Source organism: Equus caballus, chromosome 10 (genome assembly GCF_041296265.1).
Source record: "Equus caballus isolate H_3958 breed thoroughbred chromosome 10, TB-T2T, whole genome shotgun sequence".
Taxonomy (NCBI): Eukaryota; Metazoa; Chordata; class Mammalia; order Perissodactyla; family Equidae; genus Equus; species Equus caballus.
In genome coordinates, this window is record NC_091693.1 from 66,115,622 (window position 1) to 66,136,948 (window position 21,327).

The following is a 21,327-nucleotide window of genomic DNA, read 5'->3' on the forward strand; positions in this document are numbered from 1 at the left end:
TTTAAGTTTTGGCAGACCTGCCCCTTAACAACATTCCATGTTCTCTGTATGGATTGAAAATAATAAAGCTTCCATAAAAATATGTACACGTATGTATCTCCAGCCAGCCAGCCAGCCAGCGGTTCAATCTGATGAACCCCTGTATATATCTGCCTAAAAACCTTTTCAGGCATTCTATGTGAATATTGGTCAAACTATCGTGGTTTGGAAATGTGACCTTTAGGAGGAAAGCCCAAGAGCAGCCAGCTGTGGAGTCAAGAACGCTTTGCTGGGAGCCAGAATCCCTGGATTTAGGTTGGGTTCCCTCTCGGCCTCTTGATTTAGCTGTATGTTCTTTGACAAGTCTCTTAACGCTTTCAGGGGCTCAGTCTTCTAATCTGAAAAATGGAAATAACTGCACTCCTTCACTGCCAACTCCTCCCAGCCCTCATTGTAGGTTGTGGAATGATTCATAAGGCTTGAAAGCCTTGTTTGTAAACTATCAAGCACTGTTAGCATTGTTGGAATCAAAAATAAGAGAAGGCTTCCTTAAATAAAGATGGCAAAACAAAGGCATTCTGCAGAAACCCAATGAAACCAAAAAAGAGTGAAAAACAGAGAAATAAATGGCATCAATGAAATAGACAAATGGTTCCAACCCAAAACTACAAAACATGAAGCAGACTTTACACTGCAGTAGGGGCTTGATTTTTTTGTCTGCATAACATTCTTGCCTTTGGAGACCGAGCCGTCTTGCGTTGTATAATAAATCCTGCTCGATGCGTGTTTGGAGGAGGGCTGACCCTGTCTTACCCACCCCCTTTTCCAGGGGTGGTTGTGTGACCCAGGGCTGGCTAATCAGAGTTCTCCAATCTACCAGCCATAGCAGTTGGTTCAGAGGTGGGCACATGATCTAAGCCAGGCCAATTGAATTTCTCCCTGGGACTTTTGCGAAAATCTTTGGGAAAAATGCCCTTTCTCCAAGTTTACAAGCTGTAAAGATGATGAGGTCTTGGAGATGACAGTGGCCATATCATTGCCTTTTGGAGGGTGACTCTGAGAGGGAAGTGATGCATAAACAAACAGAGCCAAGGAATGGAGATAGTGACCAAATTCAAGGGTGGTGTGTAAACCCCTAGATCCAGCTATGCCTGAGGCTACCACATCTGCATTGTAGACTGCTCTGTTTTGTGAGCCAATATTTTCCTTTTTCTTTCTCTCTCTCTTCTTCCTTCCTTTCTTCCTCCTACCTTCCTACCTTCCTTCTTTTCTTTCTACCTTCTTTCTTCCCTCCCTTCCTTCCTTTCTTCTTTTCTCTTTCTCCCTTTCTTCTTTTCTCTTTCTCCCTTTCTTCTTTCCTTTATTTATTTCTATTTTTTGACAGGGACAGCGTGTGGTCCTTTAGGTTTTTGTCACTTGGAATATTGCAACCAAAGGAGTCTAGGTAACCTTCCAGACTCTATGAAATATGGATGAAACCAAGGGGTAATTTGAGAGCAGACACCTCCTCAGACCTTGAGCAAGAAACAGATTTCACCAAAAGTGAGTGTTTTCGTTCAGAAAGGTGTTTCCAATAGTCTTTAATTAAAGAAATGAGATCTAAGGATGTGGGCAGGCCACGAGAGAAGTGGAGGTGCCCCTGTAAAGATCCCATTCAAGATCCAGATATTGAAGTGACTGAGGGGAATGGAGCTGAGGGCGACATGCTCTCCTCATTTCCTGTGAGCCAGTTAGTCTGTGTGTGGGGGGCAGGGCAAGGGGGTGTGCTAGATTAGAACTCAAGGAGCCTATCGTGTAACAAGCCTTCTCTGTGAGTCACAGCAACCTGCTACACACAAACCAAGGGAATGCACACTTCAGGTCAAGAAAAACAACAGACGTGGTAAATGGATGTTCAAGAAAACAAAAGTTGAAGCTATGGAGTAACCCAGCTCTCTCCCTCTGTGGATCCTATTCATTCTTCAACAAATAAATGACTCTGTTTAAAGATAAATAACATTAGGACAAGAGTTAACATGGGACTCAAGCATCAATACATAAAGAACATAACAAAAGACAAATGAAGAAAATGTATCACGAAAGGAATTACCCTCCAAAACCAAGGAGAGTTAAAACAATTTTCCATAGTGTCAAAGAAATTATAATGTAATTGCTTTCTTAAAGAAAAAAGAGCTCTTCTTTGGGTTATAAGAATTCAAATTAGAGATTATAAGCCCGCCTAAAGAGATGAAAAATATGCTTGCCATTCTCAAAAAAGAAATGAAAGAAAATTGTAAAAACAGGGAAAGGAAAGTCACATTAGAGATAAAAATGAGAATAAAACCTAAAGCTAAAAATGCAATGAGACATGGTGGACAGGCTAGAGGAAACCACAGAAAAAGAAGTGGGTAAGAAGACAGAAAAATGGTTAGACAGATTGAGATAGATATGGGAGGCATGACTCTTGTCTTCCTGCAGGAGCGAATCTTCCTTCTCCTCTCCCCTCCTGGTGCTGTCTTACTTTGAACTAAGTGCCAGGCGCTCTTCCAAATGGTTTACGTCTATTAACTCATTTGATATTCACGACAACCCACTGAGAATGGAAGAGATCAGAGCAAAAAGAACAAGAAAGATATTAAAACCTAATAAAAGACAATGTTCTGAGATAAAGATTTGAATCTGAAGCTCAAATGGACACATTGTGGCCCAACCAAATTTGATATGGAGTAATCCACACTAAGACATTTCGAGCATTGCTCAGCACTAGAACGCTACCCAGTAATTGTTGATTGGGTGGATAAATGGAAGAAGCTATCGTGCGGCCATTCAGGCTGGACAAGCAAATTACATAAAAGGAGAAAAAGGCAGGCTGCCTCTGGCTTTATTAGAGCATCTTGAGTGCCAGAAGACAGTGGAGTAACATCTATGAAGTCTTAAGTATAAGAAGGATAATCCAAGAATTGTATTGCCAGCCGAGTTGTCCTTCAGTAAAAAAGCAACAGTTAGACATTTTCAAATGTGTATGAATTGGGGACTGTACTTTCTAGAAAACTTTCTAGAAAACTCTTTGACGACAAAATGATGAGTCAAAATTCAAAACTCAGGAATGAAGAAGCTAGGTAAAAGCATTTATGGTGAGTATTTACTTGGTTTTCATACTGAATTAAAACTACACAACACTGAAAATGATGGTTATGGAACAGAAGTCTTAACAATGTAATAGTAATACAAATAACCAAAACTGGTGCTTGGGAGGAAGTGTAAGTAGTAATTACTTCATTTCATAATAGGGAATAGATTTGTCACTAGCTGCAGTCTGAAACTTAAATAGAAAGTCAAAATAGAATGATTTCAGCCTCCTAATCTTTTTCATTATTTTTTTTCTTAACTTTAGAGAGATCTTTTAGAAACTAATATCTCTTGGGAAGACCCATTCATCTGAAGTTCTACAATTTCTTCAGTTTCACCTCAATTTCTGTTTCTCTGTTAAATTCAAGTAAAGTTTATACTTAGTACTTTTAAATTACAATGACATGTATGATATGATCCCATTTGTATGTATCCTTTCTCTCTCCTCCCTCCAAGTCACCCTTCTGTTCTTTCGTTCTTTGATCTTTTCATCTGAATATATACAAAATATGTCTGGAATGATGTTTACCACATATCAACAATATTTATTTCTGGGTGGTGGGATCCTGGGTGATTTTTTTGAAATCTTTGTACTTTCTTTTATTGCCTGGCCTTAAAAAATATTAATAAATATGTCGATTTTTTCAAAAATAATGAAGTCGTTATTCTTTTAAGAAATTAGGAATAATATGGCTGAGAAAGTGTTTCCATCTGGAAAGGATAGGCATTGGCCAGAATGATTTTGTTGAGTCCCACCTCATTTGACAGTTTCCGTTTGATAAGCGTTTCTTGGTAAGCAAATCCCTGTGCGGGGGAGGTTGGGAGATGGAGAAGTGGAGCCTGTCCGGGAGGAGCTTACAAGTGCCACAGCACCATCATCACCGGGGAGCTTGTTAGAATTGCAGGATCTTAGGCTCCAGACCTGCTGGATTAGAATCTGCACTTCTATAAGCTATCCAGGTGATCTGAGTGCATACAGACATTTTAGAAGCAACGTTCAGTGACTAACTCTAATGCTGGAGGACTAAAAGGAGAACTGGAGGAAAGCGTCCTGGGGGTTTAGAGGTGAGACCACTCCATTCCGACTTGAAGATGAGGGGAGCTTTCCTGGGGTACGTGGGCTTTGGGCTGCCTTCTGAAGGCTGATTTTCAGTAGGGGCAGAACGTTGTGTGGGTTGCTAAAGGAGCAGCATAGGCAGAGGGACGATTTGACTTGGTGGTGGCAGGTTCAAAGAGAGGCAGATGGCCCAGTGAAGCAGGAGCACAGGTCCTGAGGCCACAGACTGCGGGGAGCCAAGGAGAGGTTTTCAGCAGAAGAGTGACTCTCAGGCAGCAGTGTGAAGAACTGCCGGGGAAGGGGAGCAGTCGGAGCAGCTCTGGAGGGAGATGGTGGCGCGCGAGCCGGAGCACCCCACTGGCGCGTCAGGGGTGGAAAGCAGAGGAAGGACCCCTGCACAGAGTCAGTTTGCACAGTAACTCGCTGCGGAAGACGACAGGCACGGCAACTGTCCCCTATGCTCACACACTCATAGCTGCTGCCGTCAGCGGTGACCAGGCTTTTCACATGAGGCGCCTTGAAACTGTGGAGTTGCAAAGGTTCGGGGAGGCATGAAACTGGGGGCTTTTGCTCCAAGCTGAGGGAATTTAAGCCTAATAAAGTCAAGCTAACGTGGTTAGCTAAAAGCAATGTCTAATCAAGTTTATACATATGATAACCAATTAGTGATTATTGGAAAAGGTACTAAGATTATATGTATAATCTTTAAATATATGTATGTGTATATATACTTTTTTTGCTGAGGAAGATTTGCCCTGAGCTAACATCTGCGCCAGTTTTCTTCTATTTTATATGTAGGTCACTGCCATAGCATGGCCACCAATAAGTGGTATAGGGCCATTCCCAGAAACTGAACCTGGGCCGCTGAAGTGGAGCATGCCGAACTTAACCACTAGGCCACGGGGCCGGCCCCTAAATATATATTTCTAAAATCTTGGATCACAGCCCAATGCTAAAGATACCTTGGAGGACTTTCTTAAAATTTTGATCCTATGAACATTCCTTTAAAATCATGTTCTTTAATTTCATTATGTTTGTATGTAACTGTTTGAGTGGAATTCTATTTTTAACGTTAGTTATTAAGACGTAGTGCTAGTATGTCTGGTATGTATTTGGTGTTTCAGGCTATGAAGACGTGATGAAGGGACCACCACTTCTTGGTGGTGGCATTCTCAGGTTGCAATCAAAGAATCTAAGAGACTATAGAGAAGGGGTCAGCAAACTAAGCCCCATGGACAGAATCCAGCCTATTACCTGTTTTTGTAAATAAAGTTTTATTGGGACACAGACACAATCACTCATTTATCTCGTGTCTGTGGTTGCTTTCCTACTGCAGCAGCAGAGCTGGGTAGTTATGGCAGAGATTGTGTCCGCAAAGTTTAAAATATTTACTACCTGACTTGATTCTATACAACATGAGTCTACTTCTAAAAAGAAAATGTCTTTTTCTTAGGGCAAGGGAAAGTTTAGCTCAAAATTTGCTAAATTTTCCTTTTATCATATGCTTATGATATTAGCATATTTAAAATTTAAATGTTCTTTAAAATTTAAGATATACCTTTAAAATTTCTTTTCCCATTTTCTTACATCTAGTTTTTTCACAAATGGAAATAAATATATTGTTTTTTTTTCCCTTAATTTCAAGTCCTTCCATGTAGTCTACTTCATAATATCTTTATAGTTATCGCTTTAAAGCAGAAGTCAACAAACTGTATCCCAGGAACCAAATCCGGCCAGCCGCCTGTTTTTTTTTTTAAAAGCCTTTGAGCTAAGAATGGTTTATACATTTTTAAATCATTACATTTTAAATGCTTGCAAAAGTACCTACATAATAGCTTCTATTTTGCCACTTGGCCCACAAAGTGTAAAATATGGACTGTCTGGCTCTTTAAGAAAAAGTTTGCTGATCCCTAACTGGAGAATCTTAATCATAATAACTGGAAGAACTGTCTAAATTATACCAAAATCCAATTTTTAGAATATTTTTAAAGAAATATACTTTATTTCTTTGGCGTATATATGGTCCAGAAGGAGATGTTGCCAGCACTACTGATTTGTGGTTGGGCAGTAGTAACTCAGTTAGTCTGTGTATGGCATTGCCTTGGCTACAGAGCTTGGTTCTGGTTGTTCAGAGTGAAATGTAGGATTCTTGTCAATGATTGGGAAGAGAAGACTTTGCATTTGTTGTGAAACGTGTGGGCTGCAGATGAGAGGCCTGGGAATGCCATACCCATTTTGCTTTCTTCCATCCTCCAACCTGATTACAGATGAAACCAAAGGAAGGGCAGAGCTGAGAGAATTGCAGTAAGACGAAGCCAAAGCCCTGATCACACCACACCTAAAACCCACCCTGGTGCTTGACTTTTGGGTTATATGAGCCAATAAATTCCATTTATTGTTTAAGTCGGTTAGAATTAGGTTTTTTTTAATTTGTAAATGAAGCTATCCTAACTAATAAAATGGTATTATTCTGCCTCTAAGAAGAATTTCACAGAAGAGCTTTGGGGAATAATTTCTGGAATTGTTTTATTCTCGATACATCAAAAATCATTGTAAAAAATTTTAATTTTAGTCTTTAACAACATGGAACAGGAAGCTAGGAAGAAGAACAATTATACGGGATGACTGACTCAAGACTTGAAAACATCTGGTAGCCAAAAACACTTTGGCAAATATAACACCGTGAGATTTAATAAGGATGAGCCCGACGTGGTTGGGGGAGATCTGCCTTAGCTGCACATGTAAAAACAGACAAGAATTGACCAAGGCTGTGATGTGGCCACCAAACCTGCTAATGTAGTTTAGGCTGCATTATCTCTTCTTTGCTCCTCAGGCCACATCTTTACTCAGTGCTGGGTTCCAGACTTTAAAAGGGATCCAGACAAACTGACGCTCACTCAGAGTAACTGAACAGGCTGGCAAAGAAATTTGAAACTATCTCATGAGGAACAGTCTCGAAGGGACTGGAGAAGTTTGCTAATGACATCTGTGATGACAGTCACGATAATAGTAAACACTTATTGAGTACTTACTATGCCTGGGGCTGTGCTAAGCAATTCCAGGTTATATCACTTAATCCCCACAATAACCTCACGTCGGGGGGTACTATTATTTACTGCACCCTTATGTATAGAAAAGGAAACCAAAGCTTAGGTCAAAAACTTACCTGAGGTCGCACAGCTAATAAGTGGTAGAACCGTGGGATTTAAACCAGAGGAGATGACTTTAAGCGGTGAACTCAACATCCTTAAGTATTTGAAGGATTGTCAAGAGGAAGAAGGATAAAGATCTGTTTCATGTGGCTCCGATTAGTAAAACCAAGACCAGTGGGGAGAAGTTACAAGGAGACAGATTTCCACTGAGCATAAGGCCATCTAAGCTTCTCTTCTTTAGCAAGGAGGGGATTTTCTTTTCTTGATGCCTCTCCCCACCTCACTTTTAGGGTTAGGCTGGGATTTCAGCTGTCCCGCTCCATGGAAACCTTGTTAGGTGTACCCTGGCCAGACTGGACAGGTCTTCCTCAGCCCTCATCTTCTTTGACCTGTTAGTAATGCTCTCTTTCTCCACATGCTTGGACTGCACAAGAGCATATTTTATTTCTCTTCTTCTTTTGGACTCCTTTTCCCCTTTCTCTCCTTTACCCATGATTATCTGACAAGGCTTTGCCCTGAGATTCCAGTCTTTGAGCCACTCTTCTGATGACTCTGGTCTCTGTGTACCTCTTTGATCTTTAACGGAGCTCTTTTCCTGATTTCTACATCTATTTAGCCCATGCTGTATTTTTCATCAGAAACTCAACATGGCAAAACTCAGACTTGCTTTACTGCTCAAACTGTTCTACTCCCTAACTTCCCATCTCTGTTGGTGGCAACCCTGCTGTCCTGTTCCTCCAGGTCTACCTTCTGCTCTGTCTTCTGCCTGAAGTCAACCACCAAATCCTATCAACTTTTCATTTATAGGATCTCTTGACTTTGTTCCTTCTTCTCCATCCCACTGTCACCCTCAAAGGATTAGTCCTGGTTGCCTCTCTCCAAGTCTCCTAAATACTCTTGTCACTGCGTAACTACATCCCCCCACTTCCTTGCGTAAGAACCTATGACGGCTCCTCATTGCCCATCAAATTGGGTCCATAGACTCAACCCAAAGTTTCAGGCAGCTGTTCCCAATACCTCCCAGAGGAAATCTATTTCTGTCTTGCTGGCCCTGTGCAATTGTCCCCTGCCCTGAGTCCCAGGCTCCGCACGCCCCTGTTTACCTTCACTCATGTTGCTCCCCTCCTGAGAGGAGTCTTGTCATTTGCAGATTCAACTTTTGTTCTTGTAATACTACTTTGTGGTCCACTTCTCCCTCTCAGTAATCACCGCCTTTTCAGCGTCCCTCTAGTTCTTGTCACCTGCTGAATTTCTTTATTCTGGTACTTGATTAGAGACTCCGTTGGAACTTTCCAATTAAAAAAAAAAACTTCCTTAGTTCCTCAAAGTAGATTTTAAACTTTTTCAGGGCAACACCTTATATCTCACAATTAATATGCAGCACTGGACTCAGCTCAGACAGGTGCTGGTTGACCCAGAACTAAAGAGAAAAATAATATTGATCCTTTATAATTTCTTCAAATGTACCAATCCCTGTACTAAGTAGAAGCATTGGCCTCATTTTAGGATAAGGAAACCAAGGCCAGGAGTTGAAGTAACTTGCCCAAGGTCACATGGCTGGTAAGTGTTGGACTCAGAGTTGGAACCCAGGTAGTTTGGGTCCAGAGCCTGTGCGCTTAGCCACTTCACCATGATGGTCATGTAGAGCCTTAGTCAGTCCCAGTCCTGTGCTCTTCTTGAGAGCCAGTACCACCAGCACTGTCGAGCTTTTGTATATGATAAGAAGGGCACCCCTTTTTTTTTTTCCCCCTCAGAAATGGACATACACAAATGTGGTATTTAGGGAGGCAACCTCATCACTGGCCCTGTCCTCAGGGAGGGTGGACCAGTGACTTTGGAAGGCCGTTAGTTGAAAACTATCCTGCTTGATTTCAATGGCTGTTTAGGGCAATAATGAAAAGAAGGCCTTGCCTCTATTGTCCTCAAGCTTTCTTGTTATTTCCAGGAGTGATAAATATGGGAACTTCCTTGGCCTCACACTCTGCTGAATTTTTGTTATTTTACCTTTTGATGGGGTTGAGTTCCTTTATTTCTGTCTTCTTTGGGGTCTGCTTCGTTGGCGTCTCAACTCTGAGACTGCTGATAAAGAGGATCCCATCCTCATCTCTTTGTTTGATTGACTCGGAACATCCTGCCAACAGATCCGTGTTTTTACCATGTATAAAAATGAAGCAGTTGTTTCAGAGTGTTAAATAATTAGACCTTTTGGGGGAAGATTAGCTTATCTTTCTCTATTGTACGAAAAAAGGGAGTGTCAAATCAAGTGTTTAAAAAAAAGCGGACATCTTTATGGAAAAAACAATATTTGGAGAAGCTAATCCTTGGGGCAGTAGTAAAGGCCAAGAGCCAAGACGCAGCACTGAACATTCCATGGGGCTCTCATTACAGAGGAAGCAGGCGCAATGGGGACACATACGGATGTTCATGGGTGACCCTGGCCACATGAATATGCATCCTTTATGATTTTTATAGCAAATATATTTGATAGCAAAAATGAAATTTTATTGTAAAATGTGCAGTGTTATTCTCTCGGTGTTTTTTTACCTTGGAGTTTTGTACAGATATTTAAAAATATGTAATTATTAGTATCAGCTCTAGCTAAAGAGAAGTTATAGCCTTCATAGACCATCTCTACGTTAAATATAACCTAAAAAAAAAAACACAGGCACATAATCCTGCTATTGGCCAGCCAACACACAAAATTTTTGTCATCTGGGCACTGTCTGTATTTATCTTCAATTTACCCTTTTAACATTTAAAATATTTCTAAAAATAAGAAATATTCAGAGAATCTTTAATTAATTTAAAAATGGAAACAGGACACACTGTGATGTAGTGGAAAGAGCTGTGAATAGGAAATTATAAGACCTGGGTTCCAGATCTGCCCCTGCTGTGTGGATAGGAACAGTTCTCTCCTTGGGGGGGGAGGGGGGGAGGCTCGCTCCCAGCTCCTAAACTCTAGCCTTTTGTGACTTACTCTACCAGAATCCTTTCTTATTGTAACAGTGACCTCTTGTGGTACATATCCTTAATCAGTTTTTTGATTTGCAAAGTAGACTTTGGATTTTGTTGTTGTTGTTGTTGTTTCTCTTAACTATGTTTCATATTGTTAAGTAAATCTGACTTGTTTTTAAAAGATAAATCTTAATTGGAAGTCAGAGGTTGATTAAAGTGGGTTGTAGAGCACCAAATCCCTTTTCATAAACGATTCTCTGTGGTCTCTTCAGAAACAGTATATGGACGACTCTTACCAGAGAAAAGAGAAACGCTTTGGTGTTTGTGCTCAGTGTTGTGTTTTCGTCTTCTTCCTAGGGACCAGGGGAAGAGGCGTGGGAGGGCCTCCTCGTGCCCCGACAGCTCAGACCTGAGCGGGCTGGAAACCAAAGCAGGTGAGGAGCTTATGTTCTTAGAGGTCCAACTTGGTCACACATCAACATTTATTTTTATTATTTTCACAACAGTTTTACCATTATTACCATTACTCAGCTCCAACATCTATAGATTACAGTCTTAGTGATTGGACAGAAATTATTTTTTAAAAGCATTTGGAAAGTTGCAAAATTTGACATAACGTAGTTCTTGAGTTCGAAACTTGAGTTCAAAATTATTTCTCACTTAAGTGAAAGTATATTAACTATATGAAAACAGCCCTTTGAGTCTTTAAATTCTGTTTAATTGAGAAAAATATGGAACAATATAAATGGCAGGCTAGAAATGATACAAAATGTGTTCATGAGATGGAATATAGCAATTAGAAAAATGAACTAGAGTACATTTATAATATTTAATAAAATGAGTACAAACAGTATAAAAAATGAAGTTGCAAAAACAGTGACATGTTGTTTATAGATACAGATCTATATGGTAAAATTATAAAGCCAGGCAAGATAAAAATAACCACCTGATTTAGAATGGTGGTAACTCTTAGAGGGAGAACAAGGAGGGAATGGTTGCGGGGAGGCATACAGAGAGCATTAACTATATCCGTATTGTTTTATTTCTTTAAAATAAGAAGGAGGATGAAAGTATGGTTAATATTTGACCAAACTATTTCTGGGTACACAGGTGTTTGTTATATTCTTTGTGCTTTTTTTGGTACACACGAAATTTTATGAAACCAAACTAATAATAGTTTCAAAAAATATTTTATTATCTTTAAAACGAATTTCTTGTCAATAAAGGGACTTTGTGGCCAATGGGAATTTCTGTAGTACTCAGGAAAACCTTAGAGGGACTGATTTCCTTGTCGGCATTGTTGCTAAGGATTTGACATTTACGTGCTAAAAACATCAGCCAATAGACACTGTGTCGAGTTTTTGTGTCCACAATTCAAAGCTGTGGTTAAGAACGATAACCACTGAGACAGCAAAATCTTCAAAAAACATGCTGAAATTTCTGCTTGACTTACCCAATTTCCTGTTGAATCATAATTTTTATTTTTAGCAAGCTGTAAACCTAGATGAAAGTGCTTTCTAAAATATCAGGTTGTTGCCCAAGAATGAGACAAACTTTATTTATTTTTTTTTGTGGATCTTAAAAGGTAATCACATGGTTCAGTTTCTAGGGTAGAAAATGGGTTGGTGTATAAAATGGGATTTTTGTGGAGAGCGGAGGTGGAGGAGGTGTGCGAGGTGGTAGCGATGTGGAGGGCCATAGTGGACACAGCCGCTCATTGCTAAGAGAGAGTTAAAAGCAAACTCTTACACCACGGTGTCTGGCTAACTTCTGAGAAGAAACAAATCATAGGAACATTCAGAAGTGGCGGCGAGGGCCTTTCCTTTCCAAAGGTTAAATCAGCTGTTGGTGGTTTCTGGCTCACCCCTGTAATTCAGCTCTGCGTGCGGTGACCATGCTATCAATTGGTTTGTCCTGAGAAAGGAGTCCATGATCATGGTTTCTCATAGAGCTATTCTATTAAAGAGCATATCGCACAGAAGGTAAAAATGCTGATTTGAGCTTAGTAGATTTGAAGTCTGTATTTCTAATGAAGTTAAATGTGTCATCAATATTTGTTGATTAAATTGTTTGTCTGACTTAACTATCCTCTGGCTTTTCACTTAATTTGATATATGTTGATTTTTATTCACATACTTTGGACTTTGAATATGTCAGATACCTTGGAAATTGAACAACTGTGTTTTTTATACTGCTTGCATGTATTCATGTTTACGTTTAGAATCCATATGTGTAATTTATCAAAGTTAGGGCAGACTCTTGAAAGTGAAGATCCAAGAGATTGAGATGGTGGTCTGCAAACCTTTATCTGTGGTTCTTGAAATCTCAAAAGCTCTGAAAGCTACAGTATTTTTCAAACTCGTTTAGCGGCAATGCCTGACCTGAACTGTTGGGCAATTGTAGTCTCTTGTTTTGTTGGTGTAAATATTCACTTATTTTGCTGCAGGATTCTGCCCGGGAGGACCCTACTGGGGTGGTATGGAATATGCCATGTATGCACCATATGGCCTTAGTAAAATGCAGAATTTTCTGAATTTGAAACCGCATCTAATCCCAAAGGCTTTGGATAAGGGATTGTGAACCTGTACAGATATGGTCTGATTTTGTCCTAAAGACAATTCAACTATGTGTTTTATGGTGAATTCTTCTTTGGGTTAGACAGGTTATGTGAAAACTCGCCTTTAAAAATATTGACCACACCTAAACTGTTTAGTTACAGCTTTGCTGACAACCCCATTTTATTTACTTTTTCATGTCCAGTGCACATGGCCCCTCTTGGTATCAGGAAGGTTTGGTGGAAGACAAGCCTAGACTTGCTGCACCTGGGAGCGGCCGTGTGCAGCCTGGCGTGCGATAGGGGAGGCCTGTGTATGGGGTGGGGTGGGTAAATCATAGAGCTTGCCTGCTTCTCCTGGGTGACATCATCACTACATGCTTGGGAAATTTAATGTGTGTTAGATGGTTTTTTTCCCCTTCAAGAATAATGCAAGTATATTAGAGGTTTTGGGAAATACAGAAGAGCACATGAAAGAAATTAATAAGCCATAATCCCAATACTTAGAGATGACCCTTGTTACCCATTTTATAGAGGAAAGTGAAGCACTTTGCCAAAGTCAACCAGCTAGTAGGTGACAGAGCCAGGATTCAAACCTAGACAGTGACTCTAGTTCTGTGCTCCTCACAGGCCTCCCTGGTCAGCTTGTCCTTTTTTTCGTTACAACAACCTAAAAATATACAGGCCACACACCCTCCCACTGTGCTCTCTCTCTCTCTCTTTCTCTGTGGAATCCTCTGATTGCCCCTATGATTTCTAACTCTTCATGTGACATTTTTAGGGTTCAGGCACCCACCATGTGGACACTTAATTGGCACCAGGTCCACTCGGAGAGGGCACGGGCTCCTTGAACCAATACAGAGTGGGTGCCAGGTGAGGGTCTTAAGGGGGGATTTCAGGGAAGGGAGGCAGAGGCTTAGGTCTCTAGGAGTGCTCTAGCTTTGCTCCTGAGAGGCTCCACCCAGTGGGGTCCCCTCCAGCTATGCAGTCAGTGCTTTAGATCCTGCGATAGTGCCTTTGTGATAAACAGTTTCTAATATGATTTGTATTCCCTCAATGTTACCCTCTAGTCTGCTGGTTTGCTGCAGAGCAAATAGCACAGAGGTCAAGTGCAAGGGCTATAGAGCTATATGACCTTGGGCAGGTATTTAATACCCCTGAGCCCCACATTCTTCATCTGGAAAATGGGCATAATTTGGACACCTCCTCATAGGATCTAACGGACCGCCTCCTTTAGACTGTGCACCTCAAGCATGCAGTCGGTGGAAGCTGTTCCACCTCTCCAGCCCACGGTGTTCATGCACAGCAGCTACTCTTGATGACTCAGTAGTTAGCGTATGGCCTGATACACTTCAGACAGTGAGGACCTGTTTGTTTTTTAACCAGGGAAATGAAATTCATATTTATTGAGCATTACAAGATGCAAGGCTCTGGCCTCAGGGCTTTGCCAGTAACGTGTCTTTGAATTCTCATAACCCTAAAGGCAAATATTCTAATCTCTGTTTTGCTGATGAGGCTCAAAGAGGATCAGAAACCAGACCCCAGTCACCCAGGGCATCAAAAATAAAGTTGCGATTTGAATTGAGATCTGTCAGTGCCCAGCGCCCAGGCTTTTCCCACTGCCCCACCCAAAATCACTTGGCACCAGCCCCGCAACGATGTGGAGGTTTCATTTTCTATAGGAAAGAGAGTCCCTGCAGACCTCCATGTTAGAAAATTTTCATTAAACAGTTTCAAAATCCTTATTCTTTCCATAGCTACAGTTTTCTATTTATTCCATATTACAGAGGGTTAAGTCTAAGTAAAAAAAAACCTCAAAACTTTGCTTTACTGACAATTTCAACATTTACAGAGCTTAAGACTTCATGCAGTGTCCCACTCAAAGTTTAAAGTTCTGATGTTCTGATTTCTTTTTCTTTTTTTTTTTTTGAGGAAGACTGGCCCTGAGCTAACATCTGTGCCCATCTTCCTCTACTTTCTATGTGGGACGCCTACCACAGCATGGCTTGCCAAGCGGTGCCATGTCCACACCCAAGATCTGAACCTTCAAACCTCAGGCTGCTGAAGTGGAATGTGCACACTTAACCACTGTGCCACCAGGCTGGCCCCCTAAAGTTCTGATTTCTTTCCACTGTCTTGTCTGAGTTTAGTTCTGGGTGACCTGATTAGAAGACATGTAGTTCTAATTAGAATTAGTTGGGCTTGAGGGGCAAAGTGTAATTCCATTCGAGGGTTTGTTAATTTCAGTGATGACTAGCAAAGACGCATGTTGGCGCTCCAGTTACAGCTCCTTTCTCATGGCTCTTTCTCCCACTCTGGGTCTCTTTTGCAGTCTCAAAAGCCGACTTGCAAGAAAAAGATACAGAAATAGAAAGGGACGAAGTCTTTTGGAATACGAGGATCGTACCAATTTTGCATGAATTAGAAAACGGTAAAAAAACAATTTTTATTTTAAATCAGCAATATCTGTAGTTATTTATATGTTCCCCATTGCCCTGATATTTTTAGTGCACTTTGACTATCATTTCTGTGAACATGTTCAAAACCAAGTGAATTCATCTATTTATTTACCCAGTAATGTATGTATTAATCTTACATGGGGACCTAATTTTTAGTGAGCAAAATTATACTTTCAGTGCAACACGAGAGCCTACTTCTAAAACTCCCCTTGGAGTATAAATTAATTATCACCTCCTCTGCCCAAGGAAATGCTGATTTGAACTCTCTAGGATGACAGTTCATGCAAGAAAGTGAAAGATTAAAACAGATTTCGGGCCTCTAAACTTTAACTAAGTCTCATAGACTGGCATCCTTGGCAGGTGTGCCCGTGGTTTTCTAGATCCAAATGTATATGTCCTATCTCCCTAAGGTTGAGTGCATGAGTCAAGGATGCCTCTCAGAGCGGGAAGTGGCCTAGGATGTGCCCAGCCCTTGCACCATGGAGGCCCCCAGTCAATGGGTCTCTGCAAAGGTGACCTATGGAAAGCTTGTCAGAGGGATGAACCCCACCTTCTCCCCTTTGCCACTCCTCGGGCATTCCATCTCTGAAGTTGAAATGAGCTGCTCTGGAGCTGCCCTCATGGCGCCAGGGCTGATCCCAGCACCTGGCACACAGCACACAGTAGGCCCTCACTAGGAATTGTGGAATGAGTGCTCTTGGGATGAACAAACCAGCATCATAGCCACAGGAAGAAGCCCTAGGAGAAGCAGGGTAAGTGAGTCCTTCCCACCCACTAAGCAGGGAAGTCATGCAAAAGACCTGCTTCTGAAAAGATTCAAGTGACCTCACCCTTCTTCGGCTCCCTGTTGGTGCTTGGCGGTGTTCATTGTTAATGTGGGATCAGTAAGCAGGGTTTCCGGTCCCGCTGTTGCCACTAACTAAGCATATGGGCATGGAGAATCCCTAATCTCTGCCCCGTAGTGATCTCACCTGCCAGCTGAGGGAGTGGGCAAGACTGGATCATCACCAAAGTCCACTGCTGCTCAAAGCCACTCTGAATATGAACGGAATGACTGTTGCCTGTAGAGTCACTAATTTTCACCTACATGTTAGTGAGCTGGGTTAACTTTGGGCTCTTTATTTTGAGAGATGTGTGCAAAAACTAGTGAGAGGAGCCATCTCTCCTCTCACCAAGAGTTAAAGAAAAGATAAAGTAAAAGTTAAAGAAAATACACCAGGAAGGACACAGTGGGGAGAATGGCCAGCAGCCCAAAGGCCCAGCTTGGAGGGAGTCTTCTGCATTAAGGATTTTTAAGAAGGTTCTGAGGGCTCTGCCACCACTGGCACCACCAGAGAAAAGTTACCAGGAGTTTGGGATTTGAAATGTGGGTGACTCTCCCTTCTCAGAGGATTATTAAGCACTGAGGTCCGGCATGTCTTCCATAGCCAGCTCTAGCAGCAAATGGTGGCGGGACTGTGTAATGACCCTTTGAGATTTTCTTTTTTTCTCTTTCCACTTTTTATTTTGACGTAATTTCAGACTTATAGAAAAGTAACAAGAATAGTACAAAAAAACCCTTTATGCTCTTCCCTCAAATTCCCAAAATGTTAACATTTAATGCACTTGCTTTGTCACTCTCTCTCCCTTCCTCCCTCTCTCCTCTTGCTCTCTTTTTCTCTACCCTTCCTCCCCCTTACGCACACATGCACATTGTTTTTTCCTTTTTTGAACCATTTGAGAACAAGCTGCAGACATGAAGTCCTGTATCCCTAAGTTCTCTGGCGCATATTTTTAGAAACAAGGCATTCTGTTACGTATCTGGAAATCACCGTACAATACGAGACAAACCTTATTCAGATTTTACCAGTTATCCTAATAATTTCCTTAAGAAAATCCTGCATCACAAGTTCCAACCAGTTGTCATGTCTCTTTTGTGATCTTGATATATTTGAGGAGTACAGGCCAATTATTTTATATACTGCCCCACAAATGAGGTTTGTCTGGTATTTTCTCACGATTAGATCCAAGTTAGGCATTTGGGGCAGGTACATGGTGTGAGTGGTGCTGTCTCCTTCTCAGTGCATCATATCAGGGCCACGAGATGCAGATTTGGTCCGTTAACTGGGGATGTGAACTTTGATCACTTAATGAAGGTGATGTCCACCAAGTTTTTCCACTGTAAAGTTACTATTTTTCTCTTTGTAATTAGTAAGTATCTTATGGGGAGAAATTACCTTGAGACGATGTTGCTTTCTATTACTCGCCAAAATTCCACCCACTAGCTTTAGGCCCTGGGAATCTTGGTAGCTCTTAGATTCAAGTTGCCTTTTGAGGCTATATGGCATTTATAACAAACCAACTGGTATAAAGAGTTAATTTGATCAATAGTTTAAAATTTGACCCTTGAGGCTTCGTTTTAAATTTCTTTTAAGCTAAAACAGCTGCTCTTGAGTAGAACCCGCCAGGCTGAACAGCTTGTGGAGGGAAGTATTAGAAAAATATCTTACAGACCACCCGGTACCCGAGTGTGGCCCACAGCCTGGACTTGGGGTTTGGGAAGAAACTGCCAGTCACAGAAGAATAAAACAACAACAAAAAGTGTTTCTCACAATAGAGCTCAAATTTTTCCTTTTATTTAAAGTTAGTCTCAGTCATTTCCCATCAATTCATTTATTTAAGTGCATAACTGAAAGCCATTGAAGGTTACTTAGCTATTGAGGTTTAACATTTTTTCTTAGATGTTATTGTTGAAAAGAGCTAAAAATGGCCTGAGTCATTTCCTTCTGCAGGCGCACACTTCCTCTATGTGGGCTTTTAAGAGCAGATTATGGTATTTATTTAAGATTGGTTTCCTACTTTTAAATTTTGTGATGGAATCTATCAGAGATAGTATTTTTCAACTGAATACCTTATACCTTGGATTCTTATATTTTCCCTTCATTTTGTGTACTACTTGTCTTCCTTGTCTGCTAAGGAAAGTATGGCTACTACTTTCAAAAATTACTTTCTTCAGCATTCTAATTATAAAATAAAATGTTCTTGGTCTCCCTTGTCTGCTAACTAAAGTCGTCTTCTTCTCTTCTGATAGCCATCTCCAAATAATGGTGAATGTGGTGACATTTTGAGATTTTGTTCCATTTGAGCCCTCTTTTCTCAGATAATGAGCATTATTCTCATAGAAAAATGTTGATCATTGTTTTCATCAATAGATATATTAGAAAATGAATATGTATTAAACTGTGTTACAGGTGCTCAGTACCATCTTCTCACTGTGCCATGCACTGTTGCTACAAAGACATGTAAGACATGGTTCCCACTCACTTGGCAAGACATCTATTTGAGGGCCCTGGCCATATAACTTAGGATACATATATATGTGAAAAATAACAGTGCAAGGTCACATTTGTTGAATGTGGAGTAGTACCTCCTTTCTGGAGGGGCTAGAACATAAACGTAGCCTTGAAGGACCAAAATCAGTAGGAATGAGGGTAAGAACATTCTAGGCCAGTGGAACTATGCTGCAAAGGGTTAAAGGTGGAGACGTGAGTGATATGCATCCGTGAGACTGAACAGAGCACTGGTGAAGGCGGAGGGCATTTGGAATAAAGGAGACCAACTGAAATAGGTGCAATTCTATTCTTTCATACAATCTTTGAAAGACTCTGTATTCTAGATAAGCTAACGGACTGATTAGTAAATAAGTCAACCTGGTAGGAGACGGATCAACAAAATGAAAAAAAAAATCAAGTAGGTGGAAACAATAAGAGAAGGGAAAAAAACCCAGCTCAGGAATTTGAAGATGTCTGGGGAAATAATTGTGGGGTTTTACTTACGCTGTCTGTGTTTGACACACTTGGAAACTTGACCTTAATTAGTAAGTGCTGCTTTACTCTCTTTGCTCTGACAGAAGAAAACATTGAAACGGTTTGTGCTGCTTGCACAGAACTCCATCACGCTTTAGAGGAAGGAAACATGCTGGGAAATAAATTTAAAAGAAGAAGTATTCTCCTGAAGACCCTATATAAACTAGTTGATGTTGGTTCAGACTTGCTCAGCCTTAAACTTGCAAAAATTATTCTAGCAGTAAGTTTTTCTTTCCTCTGGTCTAGTAGACTCTAGCACATGGAAGTTTTGTTTAATGCTTTATTTGTAAATGTTCCCCAGAAGATTAGAAATGCAGTGTGTTCATTTAGAATCTTGAAAAAAAATTAAGGTAATAAACTGACATTCCAGAATTTGACTAAAAGTGCTGTCTAAGGAACTGAGGCTGAGTACATAAAAAATGTTCAAATAAACTCTGAAATATGAACTGTGGCTAGGTTAAAGAAAAATATGACAGTAAGCAAATACATTCAAAGCAGTTGCTCAAGTAACTTGACTGGAGATCGGTATCAGACAGCACAGGCTGTGGTTTCTGCCTATGGTTTCTGCTGGGTGCTTGATTCTGTCACATGATTTAATAAATAACAAGATAACTTGGACCGTGGACACAATGTCCAGGTGCTTTACGAACCAGCATGAAACAGAGAAACAGCTGTATGTGGTCATGGGAAGGTTGTCATAGAAGGTTCCCGTGAGGTGTTAGAAGAAAAGCCCAGACACCAAATAAAAGTCTGTAGACGCTCTTTCTCAAACATAAGGATATCATTGTTTGAGGGGAGCACTGTGTTGTCACAGCCATAAACAGTTGGAACTAAAAGATAAGACACAATTATTATATAGCGTTCTAAGAGAGCCGCTAAAACAAATGAATGAAGCTTTGTTTACCGATTTCATGAAAGTAAAAGCTATTATGTTAACACCCATAGTTCATATAATTTAAAATCTTAAAGTACACAGTGAAGGTAGGTGTTGGCATACTTACTAATAGCCTAGTAAGAATGCTCACCGTTTCTTATTTTGATGTCTTTCCTAAAGGAGAATAGTCTGACTACGTTTCCTATGTGAATTTTTGGAGAGGCTACCTTATTTACCTGTCATCCCAAAGTATTCACCCTCTCTTTAAAAACTGTGATATGTGACTCAGAAAGTAACGTTTTTTGAAGTAGTAATTTCAGTAGTATTTTAATCCCCTCTCGCTGATCATAATTGATCAATCAGGTTTAATGAAACAGAAAGAGCACAAACCACAGGGAGGGTTTAAGTCCAAAGTTGTAAGTAGAGAGATCTGTGTGCTTGCTCTGTTCCCCCTCCAGGCCTGGATTTGGGGTGCCCCCTGGGCCCAGGAGAGCCCCGGTGTGAGGCTGGGGGGCTCTAACGGTGTACCTGCCCCGGGCAGGACCCACGCTGCCAGCTGCCCAGGAATTGATTACCTTTGGTTTTTTTCATCTGGATCCTAGACATTTTGCTCCATACCAAACCAAAAAAATAAATAAATAGAGAAAGAGAAAGAAAGAAGGAAAATGCCATGAATTGGATAATGCTCTGCAGTGAAAATATTATCCTGGTTGTTAAAGGTGCCATTCAAATTAATTATATACATGGCATAATTTAGCTATTTTAGGGCAAAGGCTAAGTAATCTGCCAGGCAGTGAACACGCTGTGAGCTAAACGTGTGATTAGATAAGCCCTCTCTGTGACATTGCCTGCCGTGGTGAATGAGTAGGCTCCACTCCGGCGCGCAGGGATGGGTGGGCTGTCCCTTCCCATTAACTACAGAAGCACAAGGTCAGAAGGACCTTCAAGGCCGTCAAGTTCAACTTCCTGTCTGCCACCCGAATCTCCTATAATGTTCCAGGCTAGACATTGTTTCCCTTAGGCCTTGGTGATGGGGTTCTATGTAAATTTTAAAAAGACCACATCATAAAAAGCTGTTGAAGAAAAAAAAATGAGCAAAAACTAAAGATATATAGGACTAAGAAGTTTTTAGTACCTTCTTCTGATATTTATTTTATCTACCAGTCTAATATTATAATTCAGACATTTCAAATTATTTATAGTTCAAAAAAGTTCAGTGAGCATAATGTTAGTTGTTGTGACTTCTTGCATTCTTGGGTTAAGTGGGGGTTTATCAGACGGCCATTTTAATTTTAACCTTCATATCAAAAACTCTTACAAAAATATATGTCTCTATTAAGAGTA

General features: G+C 40.7%; 1 protein-coding gene across 6 annotated transcripts in view; it reads left to right on the forward strand.

Moving 5' to 3' along the window:
* The window catches only part of ARMC2 (armadillo repeat containing 2), a 97,945-nt gene that overhangs the window by 25,804 nt on the left and 50,814 nt on the right, over positions 1-21,327 (forward strand). For all 6 annotated transcript variants that reach the window (XM_001916466.6, XM_014734450.3, XM_014734440.3 and 3 more), the window contains exons 6-8: positions 10,609-10,685; positions 15,138-15,236; positions 19,154-19,329. In XM_001916466.6, the coding sequence (XP_001916501.4) occupies positions 10,609-10,685; positions 15,138-15,236; positions 19,154-19,329 (352 nt within the window). The remainder of the gene's footprint in view (positions 1-10,608; positions 10,686-15,137; positions 15,237-19,153; positions 19,330-21,327) is intronic.